The sequence below is a fragment of the Simochromis diagramma genome, unplaced genomic scaffold, assembly GCF_900408965.1.
Source record: "Simochromis diagramma unplaced genomic scaffold, fSimDia1.1 OVJJ01000685.1, whole genome shotgun sequence".
NCBI classification, from domain to species: domain Eukaryota; kingdom Metazoa; phylum Chordata; class Actinopteri; order Cichliformes; family Cichlidae; genus Simochromis; species Simochromis diagramma.
Window position 1 is genome coordinate 6,667,118 of NW_024387477.1, and position 27,964 is coordinate 6,695,081.

Here is a 27,964-nt window from a genome sequence, read left to right on the forward strand (position 1 = left end):
GGTGTCCCTCGAAAGTAATTGTTTGTCCCTACTGGTCACTCCCAATGAAAATCTTTATCTTTAGTTCTGGCTCCTGTCCTGTGAACCACACGAACCCAACACACTAACCTGAAAGGCAAAACTAAAATTTCATTGACTGTGAATAAATAAAAACGCGATCTTTAGTTATTAGATATTTGTCAGTCCGCCACTCTCCAGCCAAGTCCAACAGGTGGCAGTGATTTAACTCCAGTGTGTTTTGCTAACCGCCAATGAATCAAAAGTAAAAGAACGTCAGGCCTCACAAGCGTCGCTTATTGGTTTAAGGCGATCACGTGAATTATACGCGAGAAAGGGGCACGGGGGGAGGGCAAACATGGCTGACGAAGCAGGGGAAGTAAACACAGCTGTTACAGAGCGCGACGAAAACCAAGAACAAGATGAGCCCAAAGTTTTACGACCAACGACTAATGGCGAACCGGATGGGGGCAGCGAGCAGGACTGGACCGAGAGGCAGGCTCCCCAGGTCGCAGAGGAGAACAGCTGGTCGGCTCCTCTCCTGTCTCTGGCTCGTAAGGCCACGGAGACGATTAGCAGCGGGATCAGCTACGCTGCTATCCAGAGAAAGCCCTCACAGGGATCCGCGGCGAGCTCCCCGACCGAGAATGAGGCCGAAAGTGAACTCAGTAACTCAGCGAAAAAGCTTCCAGGTAGACTTTGATTTTTTTTTTATGCCTGCTAGTTAATGCACTTTAAGATCGAACCATTGCAGCTGTCACAGGCACTTGAAACACTGTATAAGTGTCAGCTGTCACATCACATGACTCCAAGATCAGACTCTTGGTTTTTTTTGGTTAGTGAAGTGCTCCTTTTCTGGCTATGTCATCTGACAGAATTAACCTCAGAGCTTCTCCTTTTTTTTCATGCTTTCTGTACAGTTGTTCCCCCCAAAGACTCAATGGCAATAGAAAGATCCAACCTGCTCAGCATGCTGAAGCTCAGCATCAGAGTGTTGATTCAGTCTTCTATGAGTCTGGGCAGGACGCTTGACTCGGAGTACCCTCCTCTGCAGCAGTTTTTTGTTGTCCTGGAGCACTGCCTCAAACACGGCCTTAAAGGTTAGACGTAAATAAATCTGACTTTTGCTGTTGTGCTATATTTAGCTGCCTGCATGCTGAAGTTAATTCTGCATGTTGTCTGATTCAGCCAAGAAATCCTTCATTGGTTACAACAAGTCTATATGGGGACCACTGGAGCTGGTAGAAAAGTTATGCCCGGAGTCTGTCAACATCGCCACCAGTGCCAGAGACATGCCTGGCATTAAGTATGCCATTAAAAACATATTTCTATAATAAAACTGCATCACAACTGAGTTTAATTGTACTTATACTGTCATTCTTGTTTTTGTTTTTTGTTTTTCTTAGGACTGGTTTGGGGAGAGGAAGGGCTTGGCTGCATTTGGCGCTTATGCAGAAGAAAGTAGCCGACTATATGAAGGCCCTGCTGGACCACAAAGACCTCCTGAGGTCAGTTACACTTGTTTTATAGTGCATTATAAACATGGGTTTCTTCCTAGCATCCACTTTACCTTTTGAATCCCTTAGTGAGTTTTATGACTCTGGAGCACTGATGTTGGAAGACGAAGGGTCGGTAATGGTGGGGCTGCTGGTGGGCCTCAATGTAATTGATGCTAACCTTTGCATTAAAGGGGAGGATCTTGATTCACAGGTTAGTGATGCTGTTTTGTAAGAATCAGTTTCACTCTGAGGAAGAGTTGGATCGAGATACAGAGTGATCTGCTCTTCTTTCCCGTTTAGGTAGCAGTCATCGACTTCTCACTTTATCTGAAAGACTCTGCTAGCAATGAGACTCCAAAAGAGTAAGCATCTACACTGCTTTACATTATTTTTTTAATCTGGACTGTTCTATATTGTTATTACTGTTTAAAGCATGACCCCATATTAAAAAATCCTTACTAAACTTTGGTTAGATATGTCTCACAACTATAAGATGGTAATTGTATCGCTCCCTTCCTTAGTGATTCGAAGATGACAGCCATATTGGATCAGAAGCACTACATTGAGGAGCTAAATCGTCACCTAAGCGGCACCGTCACTGACCTTCAGGCTAAGATGGACTCTCTAGAGAAGACTAATAGCAAGCTTGTAGAGGAGGTTAGGCGTGCTTTGTGTGTGCAGCTGTGGGACTGTGTTCGCACTGGATTGATCCTCTTTAACATCAGTGTGTGTGTGTGTGTGTGTGTGTGTGTGTGTGTTTTTTTTTCTCCTCTTCTTCAGCTGACAGCCGCCACAGACAGAATCAACTCTCTACGGGAAGAACAGGAACAGCTGAAAAAGGAGAACGAGACGATCTTGCAGTCCAGCCAGAGAAAAGAGGAGGTGTGGGGGGGAAAAAGTGTCTAGGACTAACTGCAGCTGAAGCCCCTCCAGATTTTAAGAAGGAATGAAAAATGCCATGTTTTTATTTTTCAGGCAGTGCTTCAGGACAGCCAGGCAGAGCTGGAGACATACAAACAGACTAGACAAGGCCTGGATGAGATGTACAATGTGGTGTGGAAGCAGTACAAGGAGGAAAAGCGCATTCGCCAGGTCAAGTATCAGTGACCTCCAGGACAGACTGAACCAACACTCCACACCTGGTGTTTTTGGGTTTTGACTCAACTCTAACTGAATTTGACTCCCTTGTGTATTAGGAGCTGGAGCGTGAACTGGAGCTGCAGGTGGGGATGAAGCAGGAGATGGAGGTGGCCATGAAACTGCTGGAGAAGGATACGCATGAGAAACAGGACACGCTGGCAGCCCTACGGCTCCAGCTTGACCAAGTCAAGACTCTCAATGTGCAGATGTTCCACAAAGCTCAGGTATAAATAGATGAGCATGATTATAACTTTGTCTTTCGCACTTACACACACACACACACACACACACACACACACACACACACACACACACACACACACACACACACAGATTGCGCATTTGTCCAAATCGTGTGGTTTCTCAGGACTCGGACCGCCAAGCAGAAAAAAAGCAGGCAGAGGCCGTGCAGCTTGAGCAGAGGATGAATGAAATGGAGAACACCATGAAGGAACTTGAGCAGAGGTATGCGTGCTTGCCTAGGTTGAGATTCAGTTTCGCGTTTACATTCCTTTAAATTGATGCTCCTCTTCATATTTTGTGACTCATAGACTACAGATATCGGAGCAGGAGCGCAAGCAGAACGACCAGTCGGACGAAGACATGAAGGCGGAGCTGCAGGGAAAAGTCGATGCTCTGCAGAAACAGCTAACAGATCTCGATACGCTAAGGTGAAGAAATACAATTGTGGGCGGCGGGGGGTTGAGTGTGGTATTAAGCAGTATGTAGAGAAAAGGTTCATAAAAGGGCAAAGTTGCAAATGTGATTCACCTAAAATGTTTGTTCTCAAACTTTTCAAACATTGTGTAGATCGAGTCCATGCAGTAGTTTGCAGTTTGATGACTTGAGAGTCACGTTTTTGTGTTTTCGGAGCACAGGCTGGGGTTGGAGAACGAGCTGCGCAGTGAGAGGGAACAGAGACAGAACTTGCAAAAAGCTCTCCAGAGGGAGCAGGACAACAGCACCGAACTGCGCACACAGCTGCAGCAGCTCCAGGGCCTGCACTCGGTCAGCATCTCTCAAACACACACACAACCTGTGTCAGGTTACACTTGCTCGGATCTAAATAGGCGAATTATAGTGATGGAAAAAAATGTGTACGCTCTGAAAATAAAACTTCATTTGTCAAAAGTGAAAGGCAACCTACAGCTGCAGCTAAGATTACTCCTACACACAGGCATAAAATACTGTAATCCAATGCCAACATTTAAAATGTGTGATTAGAAGCAGTCTCTACAAAGCCAGACTCTAGCAATGAAGCTGAATTGGCTACAAGTCAGAATAAGAGCTTTTTTTTTTTATTCTTATGTTCATTAAAAAGTACCTTTTGTAATTATGGCCTTCAAAATGCAGCAACGTCTTTCACCACCAGGGAGCAGTGTTTTACCAGTGGGTGTGTTGAGATGTTTTTGAATGTGTGGTGCTATTCTTTTAACTTTAGATACTCCTTTGTGTCCAAGGTTCTTAAGAAGCTTTTCCTTTTGTAAAAGAGAACATGCTCATCCTGACTTACCTGGTTATTAATTCAATTGGCTTGATGTACCATCTTGTGGTACAAGGTGGTATTACAAGAAAGTACTGTGCAGCCCCAATCCAACTTCACTGAATGTCATCAACACAGTACATAGATGTTTTAGATTAAAAGTTATGGGGTTTGTTGTTGGTTATTTCTTCAATTCTGCTGGTAACGTTTCATATTTTAAACACAGGAATTTAGAAACTGTACCTTTCAGCTTCATCACCAGCGAATTATGTATTTATGCCAGATGACATTACCTTAAAGAAATAGTTTATTTTACAAAAATATTATTTGTATGACAGCTTTAACAAAGCCTCCCTCCTGTTTCATCCTCTTGTAAGCGGTGTAACAGCATATTACAAATTCTTGAACATAAATGGGATGTTGTGACCTTTTTTCTTTTTCTTCTTATGGATCGACTTTGCAGGAGCTGCAGGAGTTGAAGCAGGAGAAGCAGCAACTGCAGCAGAAGTGCGAGCAGCAGGAACAGGCTCTACAAGAAATGGGACTGCATCTCAGCCAGTCAGTAACTGCGATGTTTTTCTTTCTTTTTCTTACTAAGGAATGCCATTTCACGTAGGAGAATTTATGCCACTTTCATCTTTCTCAAAGGTCTAAACTGAAGATGGAAGATTTCAAGGAGGTCAACAAGGCCCTGAAGGTAAAATGTGAAAGAGTCGAAGGTGGTTTACTTTTATTGTTGACGCTGTAAGACTTGGAATGAGAAACCATTGCTCTTCTCAGGGCCACGCTTGGCTGAAAGATGATGAAGCCACTCAGTGCAAACAATGCCAGAAGGAGTTCTCCATCTCACGCAGAAAGGTACGTTCCGCCCACCCCCATTACATTTCATTTGAGAGCCGCTTCTGTTAACGTCCACAGTCACATAAATGTTGCCACGTCACGCTGTATGTTTTGCATGCGCAGCACCACTGCAGAAACTGCGGAGACATCTACTGCAACAGCTGCTCCAGTAACGAGCTGGCCTTGCCTTCGTATCCACGGCCTGTGCGAGTGTGCGACGTGTGCCACTCCCTGCTGCTGCAGAGAAGCTCCTCCACAGGTTCCTGACGACATACCCACAGGCTTTAATGTTTTCTCCACACGCTCCAACACTGAATATACTCATTTAATATGAATTTAAATACTCGCGTTATGAAAAGGAAAAAAAAAAAAAAAAAAAAGTGGGAATGTGATTTGGTGTTCCATTGATGCAGTTACCTGAAATTCAGGCATTTTATTTGTACTGACAATGGTCGCCTTTAACAGGATGGATTTTAATAAAAAGTAGTTTATGCGGACTTTATGCTAACGAGACTTTGCATAGACATGGAAAGGCTTGAGTATCTGCCACCAGTGTTTCCCTGGGTTGGATTAACAGAGTTTAACAAATTTGGTAATCTCTTGGTAAACTGGCCTTTTGATATGTGCAGTTTTTCTAATTCAAACTGTGGATGTACTGTTGGGATTTCAGCTTGAGCTGAGAATCTCTGCTGTTTGCAGGTTTGTGTACTCACAGAATGTAAAGGCACACTGCTTTCTTTATTTAGGATGGTTTTCAAAATAAATTTAACAGAAATAACCTGAATATTTTGCTTTGTCTTAAAAGATTATATTTAAACCTTTGAAAATCCTGAATTAGAGGGGTGCATTTTTAATTCTGGAAGTGACTTTGGTATTCAGCCTTGTTATGCACTTTTCCCCCTCCCCCTTTTTATTATCAGCTCTAACCCCACTGCTGGATGCAAGCAGAATTGTGTAAATGACTGTAGAATGTTGGCAACAGCAAAACTATTTTAGAATGTATTTATCAGGGTTTTATGGATCACGTCAACTGCTACAACGCCATTTTCTTAATTTGACTTTTTTTTTTTTTTTAAACTTTAGATATTTGATAAATGAATAAAGCCTCCTGTTTTTCCACCACTTGTGTCAATTAGATATTCCAGACTAGTTTATTCACTTTGTGCACAAGAAATACAAACAGCATCTGAAGCAGTAAAAACCTTCATGGTAGCAGATTTGAAATGAACTTGCTCTCTGTATAGCCCTCATCCAGGAACAGAAAAAGAGCACTAACAGTCACACCATAAGAAAACAAAACATGCTTTGACCATGTTAAGTCCCAAACCCAGATTAACATTTTGTACAGGAATTTAAAATGAAGCTGAACACTATGTAAAAGGTGAAAGAAGGTCCAAACATTAGGAGATACCGGACATTTTCAGTTTCTGTTCATGCACTCGGACACTAAAACGTTTTGTTAAATCCACCAGCACAGGATCAGTTAACCGTGCTTAAAGAACGGTAACACAAAACGGCACGCTTCCAGGGAAAGATAAACTTAAAGCACGGTTTATGTTATTTGTAAATCTGTGAGGAATGGGGAAGACAAACATCACTTTGACACATTTATTGTGACGAACATATGATCTCACTGCTCTCTGAAGATCACCCACTTAAAAAAAACAAAACAATAATAATACAAACCCTACCCTTTGTTTTCCCCCAAAACAACCCCACCAGACCCTATCTGAATTATTACGAGAGACTTGCATTTCCAGTCCTTTCAGCAAAATGCTGAATTAAAAAAGAAAAAAAAAAAAAAACTAAAGGCGAAAAGAAAAAACTACATTCCCCATCCCCCACCCAGTCCATTCATTGAACCTCTGCTTCCTCCTCCACCGCCGCCATAGTAACTGCTTCCCATTCCGCCCTGGTTACCTAACAAGAGAGAGAAAATACACACTATAGGACCGAGGAGTTCATCAAGGAGTCACGCATAGAACGACAAAAGCTTTCCAAGTTTAAAGGGCTCAATTAGCCTGGATCCAAGATGATAGACCTACACAGCACCTTCTTCCTTAGAACCCAGTGTCATTAAATACATTACACAGCAGTTTTCGAAGCAGCTGCTTCAATTTTTTTTTTTTTTTTGTAAATGATGGGGAATAACAGCACTCCTCTGGTAATTAACCACTGTTTTCACCCTTTGCAACACTGTAACAACCCAACTTTAGGACACTTTTTAGCTGCAGATTTTTCTTTACTGTTACTACCGTATGTTAAGTAACAATATAACTATTATTTATTTCAAAGTGTGCTTCAGAATTAGCCAGCTAATAAAAGAAAGGTGTTTTACAAGGCCAGTTTAAGGTGTTACTGAATATTTATGACTTAAAAAAAACAAAACAAAAAACAACTTAGTAGCATCTCATTTGGTGCCAGACAGCAAATACTTACAGCTGTCACGAGTTTAAAAATAAACAAAACAGTCACAATACACAAATAAGGTTTTATGGCACCTTCACCTAGGACAACTTCAATTTCACTTATCAGAGAAAACGGTTAGACTATAAGTCTTTGCTCAAACCTTTAAAGGTTCTGTAAAGAAATATATTTTAGGAAATACAACAGAGCTGACACTCACTATAGTCACTGTAGCCACCCATGTTTCCTTGGCTGCTGTATCCACCAGAGTACCCTGAGCTCAGCTGGCCTCCACTATAGGATGACTGGCTCCCTGTGGAAACAAATCCCATTGGGCTGTATGAGTAAACCAACAGATACACAAGCATTTTAAGGGAAATAACACAGGGCCCTATTTTCAATATCTCTAAAACTTTGACTCACCCATGCCCCCCATCATCTGGCTGCTGTATGCTCCATTACTGCCACCTGCTGTTGAGTTCAAAAACAGCTCCACGTAGCGGTGCTCTGCAGAACAGGAACAAAAATCATAAGAATTAACACGCAGCTTTAAAAGGGTGGGGTGCTCAAGTTATTTTTTAAAGCAAACTCACGCATGTTAGCTTTATCTTTGGACATGGCTGCTACAGCATCTTCGTGTGTTGCAAACTCTACATCTGCCTCCCCGGTAACTCTGCCATCTGGGCCGATCTCAATATGGACCCGCACCGGATTCAAAGGTGAAAAGAACTAAAAAAGACGAAAAATAAATAAATGCACAAATCACAAGTGTTGTCTGCTTTTAAGCCTCTGCGGCGACACAAAAGATAACAAAGGATTGTCAGTGATCTCTCAACAACTTACATTGTAGATGTCTGTTTCTGTGGCTCTGTATGGCAGGCCCCTCATATGTACACAGTGGCCTGTTGTGCTCTGAAAGGAAGAGCCGCCATCGCCATACCGTCCATCCGATACACCTGAACATACATAAACGGAATTAACACAAGGTCTTATGAGGATTTTATCCTAATCTTATTAATTGTTATATGAATTGTTAAGCATGAAGAGACATGAGGGGGTGTTTATTTAAAAGAAACTTCATGGGTAAAGACCAGTAAATCTGATTTCACCTGCTCTCCAGTCCCACTTGGACCCACCTCCTCCGTAGCCTCCTCTGCGCATTCTGTCATAGGACCCCCCTCGGCCCATCATGTTGTAGCCGCGTCCACCAGAGGGCCGGTCATAGGGGCCGGGTCTCTGCATGCCCATAGGCTTCCTCTGGGGTTCGTAATGGGTCCGCACCTCAGCACGGCTACTCTTGAAGATCTCAATGTACCTGAGAGCATACAGATACCACAGTGAGGGCATGGAGAATGGGTGAGAAACTGCATTTGCTTAATACTGGTGAAACTGGGCTATGCAGATGCTGTCATGGTGTAGTCCATAGGTAGTAATAGATTTAAGTACTTATTGCTAGTCGTTAATAAAGAAGATTAAAAATAACTTATTTACTGATCAATAAGGAAGTTGTCCAAATTGATAAGGGCCTCAGTGAGTTTTACACTTTTCTTATGGTTACCTGAAGCGACTCAGATCTGTTTCAGTGTTTCAATAGTGGTATGTGTCGTTGCCATGACAGCTTTTGTCCTGGTTTTAGAGGCACAGAGAGAGCTCCAGCCCTTCTGCAACCCACTAAGCATTACCTGTGACAGTGGGCTCCAGATCCTTGTGTACAGTGGCCCTCTGATTTTTACTAGCAGGGAGACTCCTTACCATTTATCAACCTGGACTCATTTTTAGTGCTGAGACACCATTTGTTTTCCAAATCGGGAATGCACTCCATTTCAGGATTCGCCTCATATTTTTGAATGGTGACCAAGCACTAATCTTCCCCCTGAACATTGTGAATATATATATTTTTTAAAAACGTGGATCTAAGATAGCAACTTGTGTGTATGTGTGTGCGTGGTAAATATGACAAATATGCTTCAAGTAGCCAAGATAAATGTGTCAGTTTTGCATTTGGTTCAGATGTTGAAGGTGCACACCATAAGAAAAGCAACTTATCCAGCCAACCAACCAACCATCCCCACCTGTGCCCTATTCTTTCCTTGTGTTTCTTTAGAGCCTTTTCAGCTATATCCTGTGAAGCAAACTGCACGAAGGCCTCCCCCGTACTCCTCCCCTGGATGTCCACCGGCAATGTTATCCCATTTGGCACGATTTCCAACCCTTCAACCCAAGGACAGATAACCCCAGCAGGGGACATATTAAATCACATGCCCAATCACAGAGAGAACTTTCTCTAAAGAGAGAGATATTAGACTTATGGAAAACTCTATACATCATCACACATACCAATTCATTCCTTTTTTTTGTCTTTTTTCTTTTTCTTTTTTTAAACCAGTGACTTTCCAATTAATTTAGTTACATTTACTGTATTCTAGGGGATAAGACAGAAATGGCAGGATAGAGGAAGACTATGAAGAAGGGCACTGTGTGGGGGATATCGGGCTAGTATTAATGTGCTGATGAGGAGGGTCTAGGTGGGTGACATGAGTAAAATTCATGGTTGCTCTTTCGTTAAATCTAAGAATTGGCATATCCTCCTGAGAACTGAGGAAACAGGAATCTTCCCATTGAACTTTTTTGGTGATTTCCTTCCTCTTTGGAGCTGAAAGAGGCCACCCAAACACATGGGATATCAATGGAAAGCCCACAATGTCCTCTATTAAGTACATCAGGACTTAGTATGATAGCTCAAATAAGTCAAAGATATAGACCAGAGGGCATGAGTGAATAGGCTGGTGCTCAGGAGGATATACTGGGTTTTTAAAAAACAACTTTTAAAGATAAAATTATTAATACATGGTGGGGGGGGGAAAAAAAAAAAAAGAAAATTAAAAAAAACTGAAGACAGAGGCTATATCAGTGATGAGCGGGACCCACTCAATAACTAGTGTATTACCATTAGGCTGAGGCTGAGACTATTTTAAAATGTTTCCACATAATGGGGGGAAAATGTGAAGAATGAAGGCTGAAGATGAAAATGAGGGGCAAAGATAGGAAAGGGTGTTTGCATAACAGATTCCTGCCCTTGTACAAAACATCAGGTCTTCAAATAAATTCTCTATTTAAACTTCAACTGGCTTCCTTTTCCAGCATCATTTCCTTCATTCATTGTTTTTAAGTGTAACAACATTAGATTGTCATTTACAATGGCATACTGACTTCTTCGTAAATTAGATGCAACAAGTTTTGGTGTCTGTAACCAGAAACAAGAAAAGGAAGATCGGAGGGGAGAAGTTTAAATTACCAGCATTAAGGGGGTTTATATTTAACCAGCGAACAAGGTTTGTTGTTACCTGAGAAAAACTGCACAATCTCCTCCTTGCTGCACCCGAAGGGAAGGCCCCGAAGCCGCACAAGCCCGTCCCCAGCTGTCTCTGGACAGTTTGGGCCAGTGTGCTTCATGACCCAGTCCATTTCCACATTGTTTGATTTAAACACTATATCAGAGAAGAGAGAAATTACTTCGCTCAAACTGGTAACTTATATAGCATTTATCAGACATTAACTCAGCTGTATGCTGTTATACGCACCTTCTACATATCTGTGACCCATCGTTTCTCTGTCCTTTTTCACTGCAATCTTCAGGTCTTCTTCTGTCTCAAATTCAACGAATGCCTCTCCGCTGGGACGCCCCTCTCTTGTGTAGGTGAAATGGATGCCACTTCCATTGTTTAGGATTTTGCACTCTGCAATCAAAATGCATTATCAGATCATTTCTAACTGTGTTACGTGCTGAAGTATTCTTTTGAAAAACAATAATGCATAAATACCTGAGAAAAACCTCTGAACTTCATCCACTGAACAGGACCAAGGAAGTCCCCGGATTCGCACTACATATCCCTCATCAGCCATGACTGGTCACGATCCCTGAAGATTATGAATAAACGCTTCTTTTAATGTGATTAACCAATACAAACTAACAAAGATACAATAATACATTAGTCAATACCCTGGTGCTTCGTTTACTCTTTTTATTTTCGTTGATCCCCTCTTCACAAGAACTCTTTCCCCCGTGCTGCACATTGATTTAAAAACACACTGTCTCTCTAATGGGGACACGACTAATTCTGAATACAACTGCATTTAAAAAAAAATCCGACTGGCTGGTTTATATATATACATTGACTACAATACGCCATAAAAGCTTCCCTTGATTTACTCTGAGTTATTTCAAGAAAAAGGGGCCTATGTAGCAGCGCCATCTTGAGACAGTTTCGACAGATATTTAAGAAAAATTGCTTTACTGCTCATACTCTTCCGCGGAACAAAGGTTGTTGCTGTCCAAACGTAAGTCCAGAGCAGTCGTCACAATTTCCTTATCTATCAGTACTCGCTAGCGAACTACCGGCATCCACGTAACAAAAAGCGGGAGCTCCGAGTCGGTGCCCGCTAGCAGCACAAAATCAGTAGCCAGCCACTTTCATTCGACAATATTTCCGCGATTGTTGGCTTTCTTCAACTACTTAAAAGTTCAAAAGAGCCATGTTGTTGATTTGTTACGAAATATCTCACTTACTTTAGACGCAGTGCACGGCCCTTAGCATATCAACTACCGCACCCACACAAGAGAACAAAAGCGGCCCTCTTGGCCTGCGCCATGTTATTAGCATCGGCAGTTAGCTCTTAAGCTAGTACCGTTAACTAAGCTACCTGTATTAAAGCTGATTCACACATACAAACCTGTACCTGTGCACATTATGAGAAAAGTTGTTCAAACCATGATATAACCAAGTAAAACGAGAGATACATTTATCAATATACCTGATACAAACGCAGATGCAACACGCCGGAGTGTGTGTAATCAGACCTGCGTGGTGCGGCTGAAACTCTCCACTGGGTTGCCAGAATTCTCCAACCATCCCCCCTTCCGGAACACCAAAACGGCGCGCCTCATAATGGCATCTGCTTCAAAAGGCCAAACAATGACGCAAATAAAATACGTTTATAACAAATTTTAATATTTATTTGTGTTTTTAATTGTATAAAAACCAAAGAATGTATAGTTTGTGAAAGGGTGTGTAATAAATAACGTGACAGAAAGGGTGGATTTTTAAACACACCTGGCAATCCTGACGAAATAACCAAACGCCTCCAACTGGCCTGTGTCCACGCCCAAAACCGATGACGTTCCTGCTTGAGGTCCTGGCGACTTCTCCTGGCCTACAAATCCAAGTAACCCTGTTTACATTCGTCAGTAATCCTTTTCAGCTTTTTTCTTTTCTTTTTTGAGTTAGTGTATATGAATGAGCTACTTTTTATGGCAAGGCCAAAGAGTTCATGTTTATCAATGCCAGCTCAAAGTACCACACTACATCACTAAAAACAACCCATTTAGCTACAAGCCTCAACAGATATTAATTTCGTGCTAGGGTAGTTTGTAATAGTAACCTAGTTCGATGAGGCTTATTTTGATTATTGGAACTAAATGATAATACAAGTCTCAGTTGCTGGTTTTGGTGACTACTATGCCTGAAAGACCATGTTTATATACAATAGGGACTGTTTCCCAGACTTGGATTGAGTTTATCCCTGAAGTAAAAACTTTTTTTCCCCAATTATAAGCATTGTCAGAGTTTTCTTTTAAAATAGGACTAGGCTTAATCCAAGTCTGGGAAATTAGCCACGGGGCCAGCAGCCCCAAGTAATCCAGATATAGACCACAAGTGACCCAGACCTGCAGCAGGGAGTTGGTTGCAAATCAGTGACACCATTAAAAAAATATGTGGAGTAAATGAAGAGTGTTTTGTTTTTTGTTTTTTAACTTATTATCATTATTTCAGTAATGCTACTTATTCAAGGTTACACTCATCTAGTATTGGTGCACACTGCTAGTTAAAACATATAAAGCACACAATTCTGGAAATAAATGCTTTCAAAAAATGTATGAATAGTCACACAATAATCAAACACAGTCACATGGGGTTTAACCAAAGGGAATGAAATACACTGTTTTTAACCACACTCAGTCCTTACTGAATCAAATGTGATCTATAAGGTAAGGTGTAAACACAATCTAGGACCTTTGTGTAGTTCAGATGTCTTGGTTCATGGTGGTGACAATCCTGAATTCACTGGTAGTTCTGTAAGATTACATCAAACACAAACAAGACTCCAGGTAGGCTTTTGACTTTACGAGTACATTACAGTGATCTTTTGGACTAGAGGGCAGTCCAAGTGAAGTATTTATTCATCACTGAAGTCACCATTGTGTATTGTGTATCTTGTACAAAAGTCGCCAAAGCACGCACAGTTCAATAAGCCTCAAGGATATCTTGTGACAAATGGACTTTCTTTCACAGTAGACATTTGGACTTGTTAGGGTATAGTGGTATACAGGTGTATTAATGTTGGCTGCATTTCTCTCACGGGAGGGAAGGTACTGTTTTCATGCGTGGTGTTTCACTTTCAGGACTTATCGGGACACACTGAAAACAGAACAGATTCTCAGATCTCTTCTCTGGAAGACATCATTCCCGTCAGATGACCACTCAGAACTACTTTACATGTATTTGTGCAGACAATTTACCCAAATTAAATAAGTGGACCAGCAAAATGTCCCCCCCCTCCATAAAATCCCACAATGAGAACCACTCATTTTGGAGGTTATAGTTTCAGAGCATCAATTTAATTGTTAACTTATCTGTGAATGAAAAGTTTGTTCATCATACAGCATTGTTTGTTAATTTTTGTTGTTTTTGTGTGTGTATTTTTGCTAAAAAAAATATTTGTTTATTTCTTTAAATTATTATGTATGATTACTAATAAATTATTTAATTGCATTATATTTAATTGGAAGCACTCAATAATGACTTGACAGCCGTTATTTTACATTAAAAAAAAATCACACTAAATGATTCATTATAATTTACAAAGAGTGTCAGTACACTTTCGAAGTAGTCCTTATGTGCAAACGGTATCCCAACATGAGTTTACATCAACTAGTAAAACTAGCAACTAGTTAAGTTGGCCTACCATGTCATGTCTTGACGTTCGTTCTACTGCCTCGTGATATTGGTAAACCTAACATGACGTCGCGGGCTCATTTTGACAAACATCAGCTTTAACCAATAGAAGAGACACGTCTCTCCTGATGAACCAATACGGTCGAGAGGATTTTCCACAAGGGCGGCGTTTCTCAGAAACTGTGCGTATCGGGTTAGGTTGTTAGAAAGTTAATGGCTGGGGGAAAGAGATCCTCCTCAACCCTCGCTTCGGGAGAGTTTCTGGATTCCCTGAAGTAAAATCACGCGAATATTCCACAAGAACGCGCCTGGACAGACATTTAAGTCAACAACTAGCACGTTAACGCACGTATCGTGAACACAAGTATGCAGGATGCAGTAGCCGGGACGGCAATGCTGACGGACGGCTTCGAGGACGAGATTGACTCGGTGACTCCTCGCTCCCCAGTGGCAGGGATGGGGGTAGGAGCGACACCAGGAGGAGTCGGACTAGGGGGCATTGGGATTGGTGTAGGTGGAAAGAAAGTACGTTTGTACGGCGAGCCAGGCGGGCCTGCTGCCGAAAGACTGGATTTCAAACTAGCGGCCGCAGCCGTCCTCTCTTCGGGTCCAGGATCCGGCAGCGACGAAGACGAGGTTTCAGAGGTAGCTACGCTAAGCTAGTTAGCTAAGCCTAACCATAGAGCTAGGCAACATTCCTCTCCTAGCGCGAGCTGGCTCCTAGCTAGCACATTAGCTCGCAGTTGGCAGCCACCCCCTCCCAGGCCGCTAAAATTACGTAAAATTAACCAACCCGTCAACAGAATAACACCCCTCGTCAGTTGAGACGCTTATGGACAGTTTACTGTCGATCATGTTTGGTGAGACAGGAGCAGTTGTTCACGCCAACCGGCTGAAATGTTTTATTTATGCAGCGCAGGCTGTGGCCACGGCCTAGTTCGGGTGTAAGCGACGACGGCCTCGTTTGGAGCTGTCGTCTCGCAACACCCATCACAAGTTTGCAAGCTATCCAGCAGCTTTCCAGCCACGGCAAATGGATGATGCCCACAAACCCACGGACGTACACGGCCAGCTAAATATCTACCATTTCATAGTTGTGGTGCAATTACGTCACTTTTCCCACCACACCATGTAAATCAACACCGATTGTCCCTTAGGCTAACTTTTCGATAGGTTTAGATTCGGATTTTTAAAAATATAATTATTTTTCTGCTCGTATTTCCACAGTCGGTGTCGACTAATTAGCTAACTGGTCTTCCAGCCGTTCACCTAGGTCGTTCAGATGGCCACGGTGACTGTCAGCTTTATTTGCGTTGTCACATTTTGAGGGCGATTTGAGTTCACGTTGAGAGGTGTCCAACTTTCAATGTCACACACGGCGGACAGGTGTGACTGCATCCCGTCAGCTAAACGCACTTTAGACATGTTTTGTCATCTGGGATGACATAGTTTAAATTGTGTGTAAAAACCCTCAGTCACCCTGTCATATATGCATTTCAAATGCACGTGTGGCAGAGCCACATCTTAGGGGATTTTTGTCAAAATCTTCAGAGCTATAGTCACTCATCAAATGCCTCGCTATTTTTATTTATATTTTTTTTACAGCGTCCGTTTGAACGTTATGAGACTTTGCAGCTTTACTGTTCCCATATAATTGAGTTTACCATATCGTATGACAGCAGCAGACACTGAAATGGAAGTTGTTAGACTGCTTGATTTGCACAAACTTGTCAGATGTCCATGTGACTTTTTTCAAGGCAACTTGAGGGTTAGTGTAGTTTGTACTATTAAAAAAAACGCTTCCATTGAAAAGTTCTTGGTGTTCAATGAACCTGCACCAAGGAGCGCTGGACCTGACCCGTGGAGCTGTCTTGTTTATGGATGGCTAGTATGTGACCAGTGGATTCTCTGTCTAAGACACACTGCTACACCTTTGATAGACAAGTGAGGGTGTTAGCTCATCCAGCTGTCAATATATCCTGCTGTTTTTGCCTGAGCATTAGCTCAGCTGTGTACCAGCGGCAGAAGAAAATATCTAATTTGTCACTTGCCTCAAATTGCAAAGGCATGTCATTGCAATCATGTTTTCTTGCTCACCCAGTCTACTTTATAAGGCTGAAAGGGAGCATTTGTTGTGGTGTTTCACTCCTGTGGAGAACACGCTGCACTGGGTAGTAGCAAAAATCTGAGCCCCAGGATTAAGTAGATGCCATTCTAGGCCTTTCCAGCTCTGTGGATACCAACACTGGGAACTGTAGTTCATTAATACTGAAGAGTGATACCCATTGTTGATGATAAAGGCCTCTGTAGAACTACATCCCCCATGGACTGTTGTGCACTGCACTCCTTTCATATAGCTGAATTCCTCCACATTGCTGAATGCTGACTCCCTCACAACAGTTTCTCTCTGGACCAGACCCCGAAAGTCTGCTGCAGCTTGTGTGTGTGGACATAGAGATATTGGTTCTTTCTCAGGTTTTGCTGGGGGTTGTTTGAAAATGACCAGTAATTTATTCAAGATCATATTTAGAATCATACCTTTCCTGGTAGTCTCTCTGTCTGAGGTAATGTTTGTGGTATTTATATTGGTCAGTAGGTAATCTGTATACCAGACCTACTGTACCATAAATACTTGATCAAATGCAATGAATCCCCTTGCATGAAGCCCTCCACAGATTATTTATATATCCCATGTTGGTGTTCAGACAGTTTTGTTTACTTCACCTGCTTTTTAACAAAATCATTTCCACAGCTATCTGGATACAGTTAAGATGTTACTTTGAAGATGCAAACAGAATTAAACATCCAGCTGTCAAAGTCTGACTTAAAAAAAGACACCTTATTATTTTTTCTTAGTTATTTGTATAGGTTATTTGTTTATCTGTGATTTGTCATACTCATTAATGGTTATGGATAGAGGAGTATACATTTTCAAATGTGAGCAGATGAAAAACAGTCTTTTTTCATTTTGACCTTTAATTTCTGTTTTTTCAGTAATATATGTGACTGTAGATCCAATTTAGCCTTGTGCTGTAGTCACATTTACAAAAATATTTCATTGACCCCCTTCTTTTTTTAAAACAAAAACTTTTTTTATTTTGTGAAAGAAACTCTGTAGTACAGACTATGATATCTGAGAGCCAAAGCTCAGGTATGAGGTTGTAGAGCTCTGCTTGGGCAGCTGACTCTCAGCTGAATCCGTGTGTGTGTTTAGGGGCTGTAATTCCCGGCCGTAGCACTTCCTGTGCTTTGACTCTTATCCTTGTGCTCCTTTTTGCTTTCCCTCTGTTGAGAGAAACCATAAATAAACAAGAGCCACATGCCTGGTCTTTTTATAGGTGGTGCATTTGTATGCGTACGGCCACTTTTTATACAGAGTAATGCAAATACTGTTTTCAGTAGTGTAATTTCTTATTTCCCTTTTGCCTTTTTGTATTTTTATAAATACTAACCTAGTATAGATTTGATACTCTTTAATTAATGGCCTGCAATCCAAATGGTATCATAAACTAGCTCTCAGTGGGGAAAATATTTTGTTGCTGACCCTTACCTGTCTCTCCCAGGTGGAGTCATTCATTCTGGACCAGGAGGACCTGGATAACCCCATTATGAAGACAGCGTCAGAGTTACTTTTGTCCAGCGCTACAGATGGAGTAGATTTGAGAACAGTTGATCCAGAGACACAGGCCAGACTTGAAGCTTTACTGGAAGCTGCAGGTATGACTGCATTGTCTGAACTCAGCTCGCCATAATTCTTGACAAATATTAATATGTAATCAATCAGTATGTCATTAACCACACCCATTTTTATACAGCCTGTTTTAATTTGTGCTTCAACATACAGAACCAGCAAACCACACCTTTCTACCTCAGTCTTTTTCCATAATCCATTCCCAGGCATTTAAAAGTGGAGGCCTTATGTTTTTTAAATGTTTTTTTGTTTGTTTGTTTGTTTGTTTTTTAAGGCCTGAAATTGTAATAAGGAGAAACTGTCGGTTCTGTAAGTGTCATATCAGCAGATAGTTTGAAAGTGATTTGGATAAATTAGTTCAATTAGAACTTGTAATCTCAGAGTAAGAAGGTCTGTGTAGATTAATCCATTAGGGCTGGGTGTCCTGGCCTCGTTTGGGCACGTGAACATTACCATGCAGATTAACGCTGGAACACGCTTGAGCCTCCACAGCATGCACAGAGCTTGTGTTGAACGGCTAATGGCTAATCTCATTCTATTCCCCTTTCTCTCTGGCCGGTCTAAACAGTACAGCTAGTAACTCGCGTTACTGGTTTACTTGAGATCTCTACAACCATGTACAATAATGAAAAATAAGTTGTTTATTTATGTTTTCATTGATTTGTTAGCTTATTTGTATTGTTTTTATATAAAATTAGCTGAGAGGAGTAGCGTTTATGTGAAATGATTGTGGCATAAAGATCTGTACAGCCTCCTTTCATTCCCTGCATGAGCAAACTAGCCTAATACCAAACCTGTCAAGACCATCCACAAAGATGCCAAGTGTCTGGTGAGATTGGTGGAATATTGACTTGGGCTGTTGTTTATTGCAAAATGTATCTAAATATGTTGGTATGGATTTATTATTTGGGCTTATTTGGATTTTTTCCTATTTGTTTTACACGTTGTCCACACATAGGAAGGTATATGTAGCATTTTCAATGCATTTTGCTGTCATTCACACGGAAACTCGGCTCACTAGAAGTGGAATTTTTGGAAAGCTCTTCCAAGTGTAAACAAGATAGGATACCGCAAACACAACGGTGTTCACTGACAGCTGCTAAGTTTTAAATTGAAAATACATTTGTTTGGATGTAGTCTGAAATGCCCTAAATGGGGAGAAAAGAGCAGCAGTTTGCACAGTGTTTGATAAAGATATATGCACTTTGAAACTAAGTCTGATATATGGGAATTAATCTTCTTATTTTCCAGTCCATTGCTGTGGATTGTGATACCAAATTAAATTATTTAATAGATATGACCTTATCTTCCTTAGCTTGTTTTTTTGTAATGTGCCCAAACAGTCTGGTATAACTTTTTCAACAAATCTGGTACCAAAGATTTCAGGTATATAAATTATGCCATGTAGAGCAAAACCTAAAAAAATAGCCCTGGTGTTGTGCCTAAAACTACTGCTGCCGTTGTCAAGGTTTTATTACGTTACTAACAAAGGGATTGATATAACATTTTAAAAAAAATGCCAAACTTTGTTTCATCGCTGTAGCCATCTGGATGGAGACTAAACAAAGCTGTCAGAATTGATACTTAGTTGCGAAAGCATCGCTGTCTACAGTGCCATCTTTGCCACCTCTTGTTGACACCTGCACACAGGACCTCTTATCACAAGTAGCGGAAATAGTGGATGTTCCCAATTCTTTTGGAGGAATTTTGAGAGGTCAATAAAGCTCCCATTTCATTAACATTGACGTATGAAACAGTTGCCATAAATGTTAACCTGGTCAGCTCACACTTTAACGTTAAACTGTTAGGTATTTTCTGATAGTCACCTTAGCCATCTGTTGTCATTAAGACTGGCTATGGTTAATTATAAAACAATAATGTCAGTGTTGGAGCTAGGCAGCAAATGTTATCAGTTCTGCTTGCTTAAATTGAGACGAAGAAAAGTGTTTTAAGCAGACAAACAGTGACAGTCTACCTTGCCATCAAAAAATATGGCGGTCATCATACTGTCTTTTTTTTTTTTTTTTTTTTTTTTTTTTTTTTTTTTTGCAATTTTTAATTCTATTTTAGGAGGTGTGTGTGGGTCAAGTTGTTGTTGTATTTTTTCCCATTATGTCAAACATCTGCCTCCAGCCTTTCTCTCATTCACTGTTCACACTGCTCTGCGTTAGTCTGGATCTCCTTACATCCTCAGCTCTGCGCTCCAGAATTGAAACCCATCTAATTTAGCTGCTCTTTATTTGCTCAGATTAGTTCTCCACACTCTGCAAAAATGCTCTGCACATTCAGCAACCCAAATTCTGCATGTGTCCTTAATTAGCTCTGTCAAGGCTCAATATTCCATCCGTGACCCACGGTTTTCTACCTGCTGAATTAATGACAGCAGGTTTTTTTTTGTTTTTGTTTTTTTTTAATAAAGGATTTTTGTGGTTTGGTAAATTAGTGATTGCATATGAGAAATGGCTTCAAAAGTGTCCACAGTATAATGGTATGCAAGTTGGCCTTTTGGAGCTGTTAAAACGTTGTAGTAAATGTAAACAGTTAAAGAGTGAACTGGACATATGACTTCTGTTATCGTTCAGCAGTTAAAATATTACCCACTTTTCTAACGTTTAGCAAACTGTAAACCAAACCATAGCCTAAAAATGAGTTGAACCGAGCTGTTGATCAGGAGAATTTTACACCCCTCCTAAGTAAATTGAACTAGCTTTACTAGTTGTGACATAGTAATAATTTATACTAAGCATACATGGTTGAGTCCTGCAGGGATGTCATATGCAAACATGAAATAAGTGTTTGATCAGGTTAAATATGCCAGTGGCAAATTCAGATTATTTTAATAACTACATTAACAATTGTTTCTGTAGTTTTAATTAAATGTTCCTTGTTTTGTGTTATGTTTTATAGAGACTGTAAATGCTCAGACTTAATTACAAGAAATGCATGGTGTAAGACAAGTCGCACATGGATTATAAATGAAGGCTACTGTTACCAGTAGCCATACTTGTATGTACTTGCGTAATATCTCCCTTTCTCTTTACTTCTTAATGTAGATGTAGTGAAAAAATAAACAACAACAACCAAACAATTGTAACCTGAGAAAACAGAGTCGTAGTTAGGGAAGCAGGATGTTTACAGATGGGCACTACTGCAACCTTAGAGACCCTCTTGTCTTCAGCCCAAGTGATATGTCCTCTATTTCCACACTTTGATTTTGCAGACTGTGGGGCAGATTCCTTGATATTCACTTCCTTGATATAGTCCATCTTAAATGAATAGAAGCACAATAGTGCTTTAATTCAAATTTGCAATGAACTGAACTGAGTTCATAGTGACACATTTTCTGAAGTTTTCCTAAACCCAAGTAATGATTTCTACAACAATGTTGTTTCATGTTTTGTAATGTTCAGTAGTTTTGTTTGTTTGTTTTTGTTTTTTTCAGTCTTTGCACAACTCAAAGAAACATTTCTGTACTACATGTCATAAAATCCCCTAAATTCATAGCAGTTGTACATGACAAACCTAACTGATAAATTGTCAAAGTAAGATATTTCTTTAGTTTCCAGTGAATGTTGAGTCATTTCAAATACTTTATTTTATTTATTTTTTATTTTATTTTGAATTTTTAGCTAACCAGAATTTTTATTCCTGCAAAGTTAAGTCTCAGTGGCATGCTATTGTTTGTTTTCTACCAAATCAGCTCACTGACCTTTTGCAAGTTGATCTTAATACTAGATGTAAAAAAAGAAAAAAAGTGTTTTTGAAGCCCAACTCACCTTTCCCCAGCTTTTCTTCTTGTCTGCATAAAATTTAAAATTCACCCTTGTTTCTCACTCTTTGAGTCACATGATGTAAGAAATTGTTCAAATAATAACTACTGGGTGGCAGAATCTTTAACAGGGCAGCCAGTACAACAATTTGGTAACATAATTTGAAGAACTGCACAAGTAACATGCTAGGTAGCGTCACAGTTTGCTAGCAGTTTAAAGGTTTGCTCTTTTTAGAAAAGTAACGGCAGATGAAGAAGAGGGACTGCAAGTGAAGTTTAAAAAAAAAAACCCCCCACAACACTCAGACTTTTTCAGTAATAAAGAAAAAAAATTTGCTACGTTTTTGATCTCACTGTCACAGCAACAGGGTACTAGGTGAGGTAAAGATAACACATTACATGAACCTAACGGGTGTTTTTTTTTTTTTTCTTCCCAAACAATCGAATAGTTTGTGCAACAAAATCTGGAAGTATAAGTTCACATGGTAATTGTTTCAAAGCTACACTTTGGTGTTGCAGTGGAAGTGAATGCTAAGGAGGCATGTGTCGGCTTTGTTTAGAAACGGAGGCAACAAAAGTGTCCGTACATATAACTGACTCTAAAGCCAGGAATAAAAGGTTTGATATTCCTGTTCTGTTTAATTCGGCTGTTATGGCATTAAAGTTTTTAATGTTATTTTGTTTATTATATATCTTATTATATATAAAAACTATTAATATCTACTTGCGCAGAAATATTTAATAACAATGATACCAGGTTACTGTGAAACTGCCAGACTCTTAAATAACCATTGTGCCTTTTTAAAAAAAAAAAAAAAAAAAAAAAAAAAAAATTTATCATGCCACCCAGCATTATAGCCAATAAAACCTTATTAGCAAATGTTAAACTGAACATTTAGACACTAAGAGTGAGAACAGGTGAGTGGCAGGGAACGTATTGTTACTGTTGGATGTAGGTCTTGACTCCAGTTTGTGGTTAATTCAAAGTCTGTTACTAATAAACAGAGGAAATCTGTAGAGGTAGCTGTTGTGAAATGCCTCCAAAATCCTAAAGCTTTGTTCTTGGCTTCTTCTATGCTATGTTAGCTCTCTTGCTAGCGCCCCATACACTGCTTCTGACCCGTGACATAGTAAACAGAGCATATAGCTGAACTTAATAAATCGTCCACATTTATTTACCTGCTGACACAGATACCTGATCCAGCTGTTTGACTCAGGATGGGATCAAGATCAGTTCATCCTGTGGCGTTGTAGTTATGTCACATCCGGAGTTCTCTGGAAAGGCTATGCAAAACATGTGGATTATGTGGAAAACCATTTGGAACATGGGACGGCCTGCAATGTGTGAAGGTTACCTTGAGTTTGTTTACAGCGATGCCCAAGTTTGAAGTGCTTAGGCTGACTTCTGTTTAAGCAGCAAGATAATGAGCTGCTTTATTTGTCGTCTCTTGTTTTTTTTTTTTTTTTTTTTTTTAAAGATGCAAATCTATTGACTGTAATTTTACAGTGTATTAAACTGAATGAGGCGCATTGTTAGACTAAGGCCTATCTGTTATATATGACGAAATAATGATGGATACCTTTATTTTGAATTTGATGCGAATTCAGTATAGCATAAGCTGGATCCAGTGAGGGAAAACGGATGCTCAAGCCTTGATTGAAGTGCGCTAATAAGCATTCAGCAGTCATGCACGCTTGCATGCACTGGCTGTGCTGGGCTTTGATAACCATCAGTACTGCTGCAAAAATGTAACTTTGGCTGTCTTATATGGGTAGGAAAAATTGTTCCTGTATCCTTCAGTGAGTCAAGGTAACACACTGTATGTTGAAAACTTGAACAAAGCTTGGTGTAAAAGTAACAAACATGATGTGCAGTAGAAATTGTGGCCTCTGAATGTGTGTGGTGACAGTGATTCATGCTACCAGCTCAGCCTTTTCCTTTAAGAAGATGGCCTTGTGGCCCCTTAATGTGGAAATGTCTGTGTCAGAAGTACCTTTAACCGCATGAAGCCACAGCCTCTGTAAAGTCATCACTGTAGTTGGGTCCAGAGTTTAAATAGGAGTTGCTAGTTATGAGTCAGGCTAGATTAAACAGGGTTTACTTACACCAGTTGTGGTTTTCTTGTACTGTGCCAGGACAAGATTGTCAACCCCTCCCAACCCCCCTACAGGCCTGCCCTCACACAGTGTTTAACAATCTGGGTCCCAAGTACACTTCACTTTTTCTCAGCATTTCAGTTCCCACCTCTTGCATTTCTTCTTTTATGCACACAGCCTAAAAGAAACACTGCTGCAAAGCACAAAGATGGCAACTAAGGAATGTATTTCAGGGCTAAAGTGGGGCATTTTCTTTTGGACTGCTGTTCTCTTATAGAACTTTTAGATTTAATAGAACTGATTTTACATGGAGGCAGCTGTTGTTGAGGAGCGTGTTGGTGCTCCAAGTTTGGGCTTGGTTACTACATGTACACCTTGAGTCAGCCCACTACACAGCAGGCACACTAGACAAATGAACTGGAATCAAGGGGTAAAATGTGCTCAGGCACATTATGAATTACCTTGCTGAGTGCACACTTGGTCTAAAATCAGAGGTAGGTTCTGCCTATCACAGTTAGTAGCCACAGGTCTAGAGGGTTGCGTCTATGCATGCATGCACGCACCAGGTATTGGAATAATAGCTAATATGCTGTGGGATTAATGTGATCTTTGACTGCTAAGTGTATTTGGACACAAGTCCAATTTTTTATTTTATTTTTTATTTTTTTGCCATTTTCCTAAAACTTTCAAAACTTCTAGATTAGCCCACAAAAGCTGATTTTATTTCTTTTGTTTATTTTCAATTTTTAACTTGAGGTGATGATTTAGTAACGATACTTAGTCATTGTAGCATCTACATAAGTGATTTAAAATATCATTTAAAAACTTGATTAGGATTACAAGAAACTGTTAACCATCACAGTCTACACAGTGCTATTTCTGCCCTTTAGCCAGCATCACTAAAGGGGCAAACTTTTATTCTAGCAGGCTGCCCAGATGTATACCACTTTATGCTTACCCCTGTTGCATGGGGGTGTCATTGAAAAATGATGTCATATCCTCTGGTGTCTGCCACTGTTTTTGTATCAGGTCAGCTGGTCGTGCACCCCTCAATTTTTGTAGCTTGGCATGTTGTATCTCTGTCGGTTGACAGACTCTGCCAAGATTCCCCCCCCCCCCCCCCAAAAAAAAAAAAAAAAAAAATGTCTTTGCTTTTGGCTTTGACCTCTTCTCCTCCTACATTGGTGCTGTTCTGGTGGTGACACCTGTTGTTCAGGAGAATACTGCAGCAGCTTCCTGTGCTTTCTGGCAAGTGTAAATAAATAAAAATAAATAAAGGAAATATAGAATGTTGCAGCAGTGTGGAGGGTACTCTGGTGCTGTGTGTCTGTGCAGAACAGTTTAGTTGTGTTTAGTTTTTCTAGTTTTCAGTTGTGGCACAGAGGGTTACTGGGAGAGGGTTTGGGGGCAATGTTGTCAGTTAATATTGGCAACTTAAGCATTCGAAACTGTTCAATAAGCCACAATTTTTCAGACAGTTTTGAGATTTGCAGACAGATGAGACAACAAAAACTGGAAATATTGGAATGGTGCGTTTTTGGCTGTGTTGGCAGCCAGGATTCTCAGTCTGTCTTTTCACATGCAGTATACATGTATAGAATATATCAACATCTGTGACTGTCCCATTCCTACAAAATGACGGATGATGATTGTTAAAAAGACCAGGTTGTTATGGAACTCTGGATCTACATAGATTAAAGCAGAGATGATACTTTTATTTTGATACTCTGGGGTCCACCCAGGTCCCAGTGTCATAAACTTTGCCATGAGTAAGTTGCATGAGGGTCTATCTAAACATCTATGTGCCTACCTGAGGTTTTTGTGATTACGGCAACTTGTTGAATTTACATTACAATGCAACGACTGCGCATGCACCTCAGGCGGCAGACTTTGAAGAAGTATAACAGGAATGTTGGCTCTCCAGTTGTCTTTGTCTGCAAAAGTGCATAATCCTCAAATCTTCTCCACCTCACACTGTGCCCTCAAACACAGACCATGAATATGCGAACTACGTATATTGTGAATTATGCAAGTCCTAAGTAGGGCTGTGCGATATGACCAAAATCTCATATCCAGATATAAAACCTCTATCGTCTGATAACGATATAAATCACAAATATTATATTTTCTGTAAATTCTGTGAATCTCGGGTAGGTGAAGTGTTTCCAGCTGGGCGTCATGTACCTGGAGTCGAGTGTTTTAACCGATGCATGAAACTACACATTTTTAGACATAGGTTGTAACGTCCCCGTTTTCTTTGAGTATTTATTAAACTGTGTGCTCCAGGGAAAAGCCTGTTCTAACGTTTGAGTCTAAGGTTTGTTTTTTAGCACCTGACGGCTCTTTTTTTGGCTTTTCATCCGTCAATACTTTTTCACGTGATTCCATTTATTTTGAAAAGTGTCAACAGGATCTTGAGCTTTATTGTGAAAGGTTTATGGGGAAAATAAACAAGCGGACATGCAATGGTTTTACCGTCGTTGTTGCTAATGACAACCCATAAAAACAGGCCCTTGTCTGTCCTTAGTGTGGTTATATTAAATACAAGAGAAAGAGAACTTAAAGAGAGAAATTAATATAGCCACTACAGTGACCATCAAAATGATGAAAAAATATTGCCGTAAACAGTTTATTTTGCGACACCACGAAACAAACCATAGCGTAAAATGAAACGATAGACGTTTTTATATCGTCATCCGATATATATCGTTATATCGAACAGCCCTAGTCCTAAGTGTCAGTATTTTTATCAAAAATTGACTTGCACACCTACTATTTCATGAGTGGTGGCAGTGGTTGAGCTTAGCAAATGAAAGTGAAGTGACCATGTAGGAATGCACCTTTTTTTTTTCTTTCTTTTTTTTTCTTCTTTTTTTTTTAATCCATTGTAGAGGGGGGGAAGGTCAGTTGGTGAATGGTGAAAGTTGTCTAGTGGGCAAAAGGTTACAATAAATATTATACATGATACACATATCACATAAGAATCATTTAAAACTGTTTATCAAATTCTTTTATAATCAAGTTAGATTTTAAATTAAATTATTCCTTAGAACGAAATGTGTGTAGACCTTTTTTTTCCAGAGCGCTCCTGTTGGAAAGTCTCAGGATTGCAGCAGCAGCACTTTTGGGATCACCAGTTTATCAAAACATAATTGTTTCTAGCAATTATCCCGTTGTGTACTTTTTAAGAGTTGAAACCCTTTCATTTTCTGTCTGGGGTTTCCTTGTTGCTCTGTGTGGGGAAAATTATATCAAAAGAGCTTGCTTTCATGATGCTGTTGCAAATACAAAGCCTAGTTTATTACAGTTACATCCTCAGATTCAGTTCCTGCCCCTTTGTCATGTCTTGGCAGTTACTTGATCCTTTTTTTCCCCCCTCCTACACGAGAGCCACCATGATTTTGCACTCAAACATTATACTGAAAAACTGGTTTTAATAGATTAGTGGCTGCTCTTATTCCACATTACCCAGACACCAGAGACTTTACTGGTACTGCAAATGAAAGTTCATGAAATAACGAATGACATGCAATTAAATGTTCATTTGAAGTAAGTTGACTTAAAGTTTACGTACCTAAACACACAAAGAAATAAGTGGTCTAAACTAGAGTGTCTGCTTAGTTTAACAACATTAAGATGAGCTCATGCTCATCCCATTCTGAGACTTTTAAGATCTCTGGCTCTCTCTAGCTAGTTTAATTCTACATTAAGACCTCTTAAATGAGGCGAAGGGCGGGTTGCTCAGATGTAATTAATGGCCACAAAATATCACACTAAGTTATTAGCCAGCGCTTACCAGCAGTATTATTGGTTGGTTTTACCTAGAAGGCAACTCATTTTCTCTGAAATGGTACTAATGGTTTCGTCTGACGTATTGTTAGGATAGCTTACATTTTGATCTAGTTGTTCATTTCATTGAACGTAAATGCTTCAAGAATGATTACTGTTAGACTGGTGTCGGTGCCAGTTATGTTTTCAGTAGGCATTTGGTGTATACACACTTGTCCTGATAAATTTTATTTTAGTTTA

At 40.2% G+C, this 27,964-nt stretch overlaps 3 protein-coding genes across 10 annotated transcripts in view; 2 read left to right on the forward strand and 1 right to left on the reverse strand.

The window, feature by feature from the left end:
* The first annotated feature begins 322 nt into the window (after positions 1–322).
* On the forward strand, positions 323–5,737 carry rufy1 (RUN and FYVE domain containing 1). The gene is made up of 17 exons (XM_040015827.1): positions 323–689; positions 918–1,097; positions 1,186–1,303; positions 1,404–1,505; positions 1,584–1,707; positions 1,797–1,858; positions 2,018–2,153; positions 2,277–2,378; positions 2,472–2,588; positions 2,693–2,860; positions 3,004–3,101; positions 3,188–3,307; positions 3,515–3,644; positions 4,583–4,677; positions 4,768–4,816; positions 4,900–4,977; positions 5,083–5,737. Exons 1-17 carry the CDS (start codon positions 356–358, stop codon positions 5,224–5,226), a joined length of 2,157 nt encoding a protein of 718 aa, XP_039871761.1. The 5' UTR covers positions 323–355; the 3' UTR covers positions 5,227–5,737.
* A 350-nt stretch (positions 5,738–6,087) lies between these two features.
* hnrnph1 (heterogeneous nuclear ribonucleoprotein H1) lies at positions 6,088–12,306 on the reverse strand. 3 transcript variants are annotated; one of them, XM_040015828.1, is made up of 11 exons: positions 12,178–12,306; positions 11,187–11,283; positions 10,947–11,102; positions 10,710–10,853; positions 9,438–9,576; positions 8,475–8,680; positions 8,209–8,321; positions 7,959–8,094; positions 7,789–7,872; positions 7,586–7,678; positions 6,088–6,879 (listed from the first exon to the last, which is right to left on the reverse strand). In XM_040015828.1, the coding sequence occupies exons 2-11, from the start codon at positions 11,266–11,268 to the stop codon at positions 6,785–6,787; spliced, it is 1,248 nt and encodes a 415-aa protein (XP_039871762.1). In that variant the 5' UTR covers positions 11,269–11,283; positions 12,178–12,306; the 3' UTR covers positions 6,088–6,784. The 3 variants fall into 3 exon arrangements, with proteins under 3 accessions (XP_039871762.1, XP_039871765.1, XP_039871763.1); XM_040015831.1 differs by having other exon boundaries at positions 6,778–6,883; XM_040015829.1 differs by having other exon boundaries at positions 6,785–6,879; positions 8,502–8,680.
* Positions 12,307–14,564: 2,258 nt separating this feature from the next.
* The window catches only part of ankhd1 (ankyrin repeat and KH domain containing 1), a 31,161-nt gene continuing 17,761 nt past the window's right edge, over positions 14,565–27,964 (forward strand). For all 6 annotated transcript variants that reach the window (XM_040015373.1, XM_040015375.1, XM_040015376.1 and 3 more), the window contains exons 1-2: positions 14,565–15,023; positions 17,942–18,095. In XM_040015373.1, coding sequence (XP_039871307.1) covers positions 14,745–15,023; positions 17,942–18,095 — 433 coding nt within the window. In that variant the 5' untranslated portion in view covers positions 14,565–14,744. The remainder of the gene's footprint in view (positions 15,024–17,941; positions 18,096–27,964) is intronic.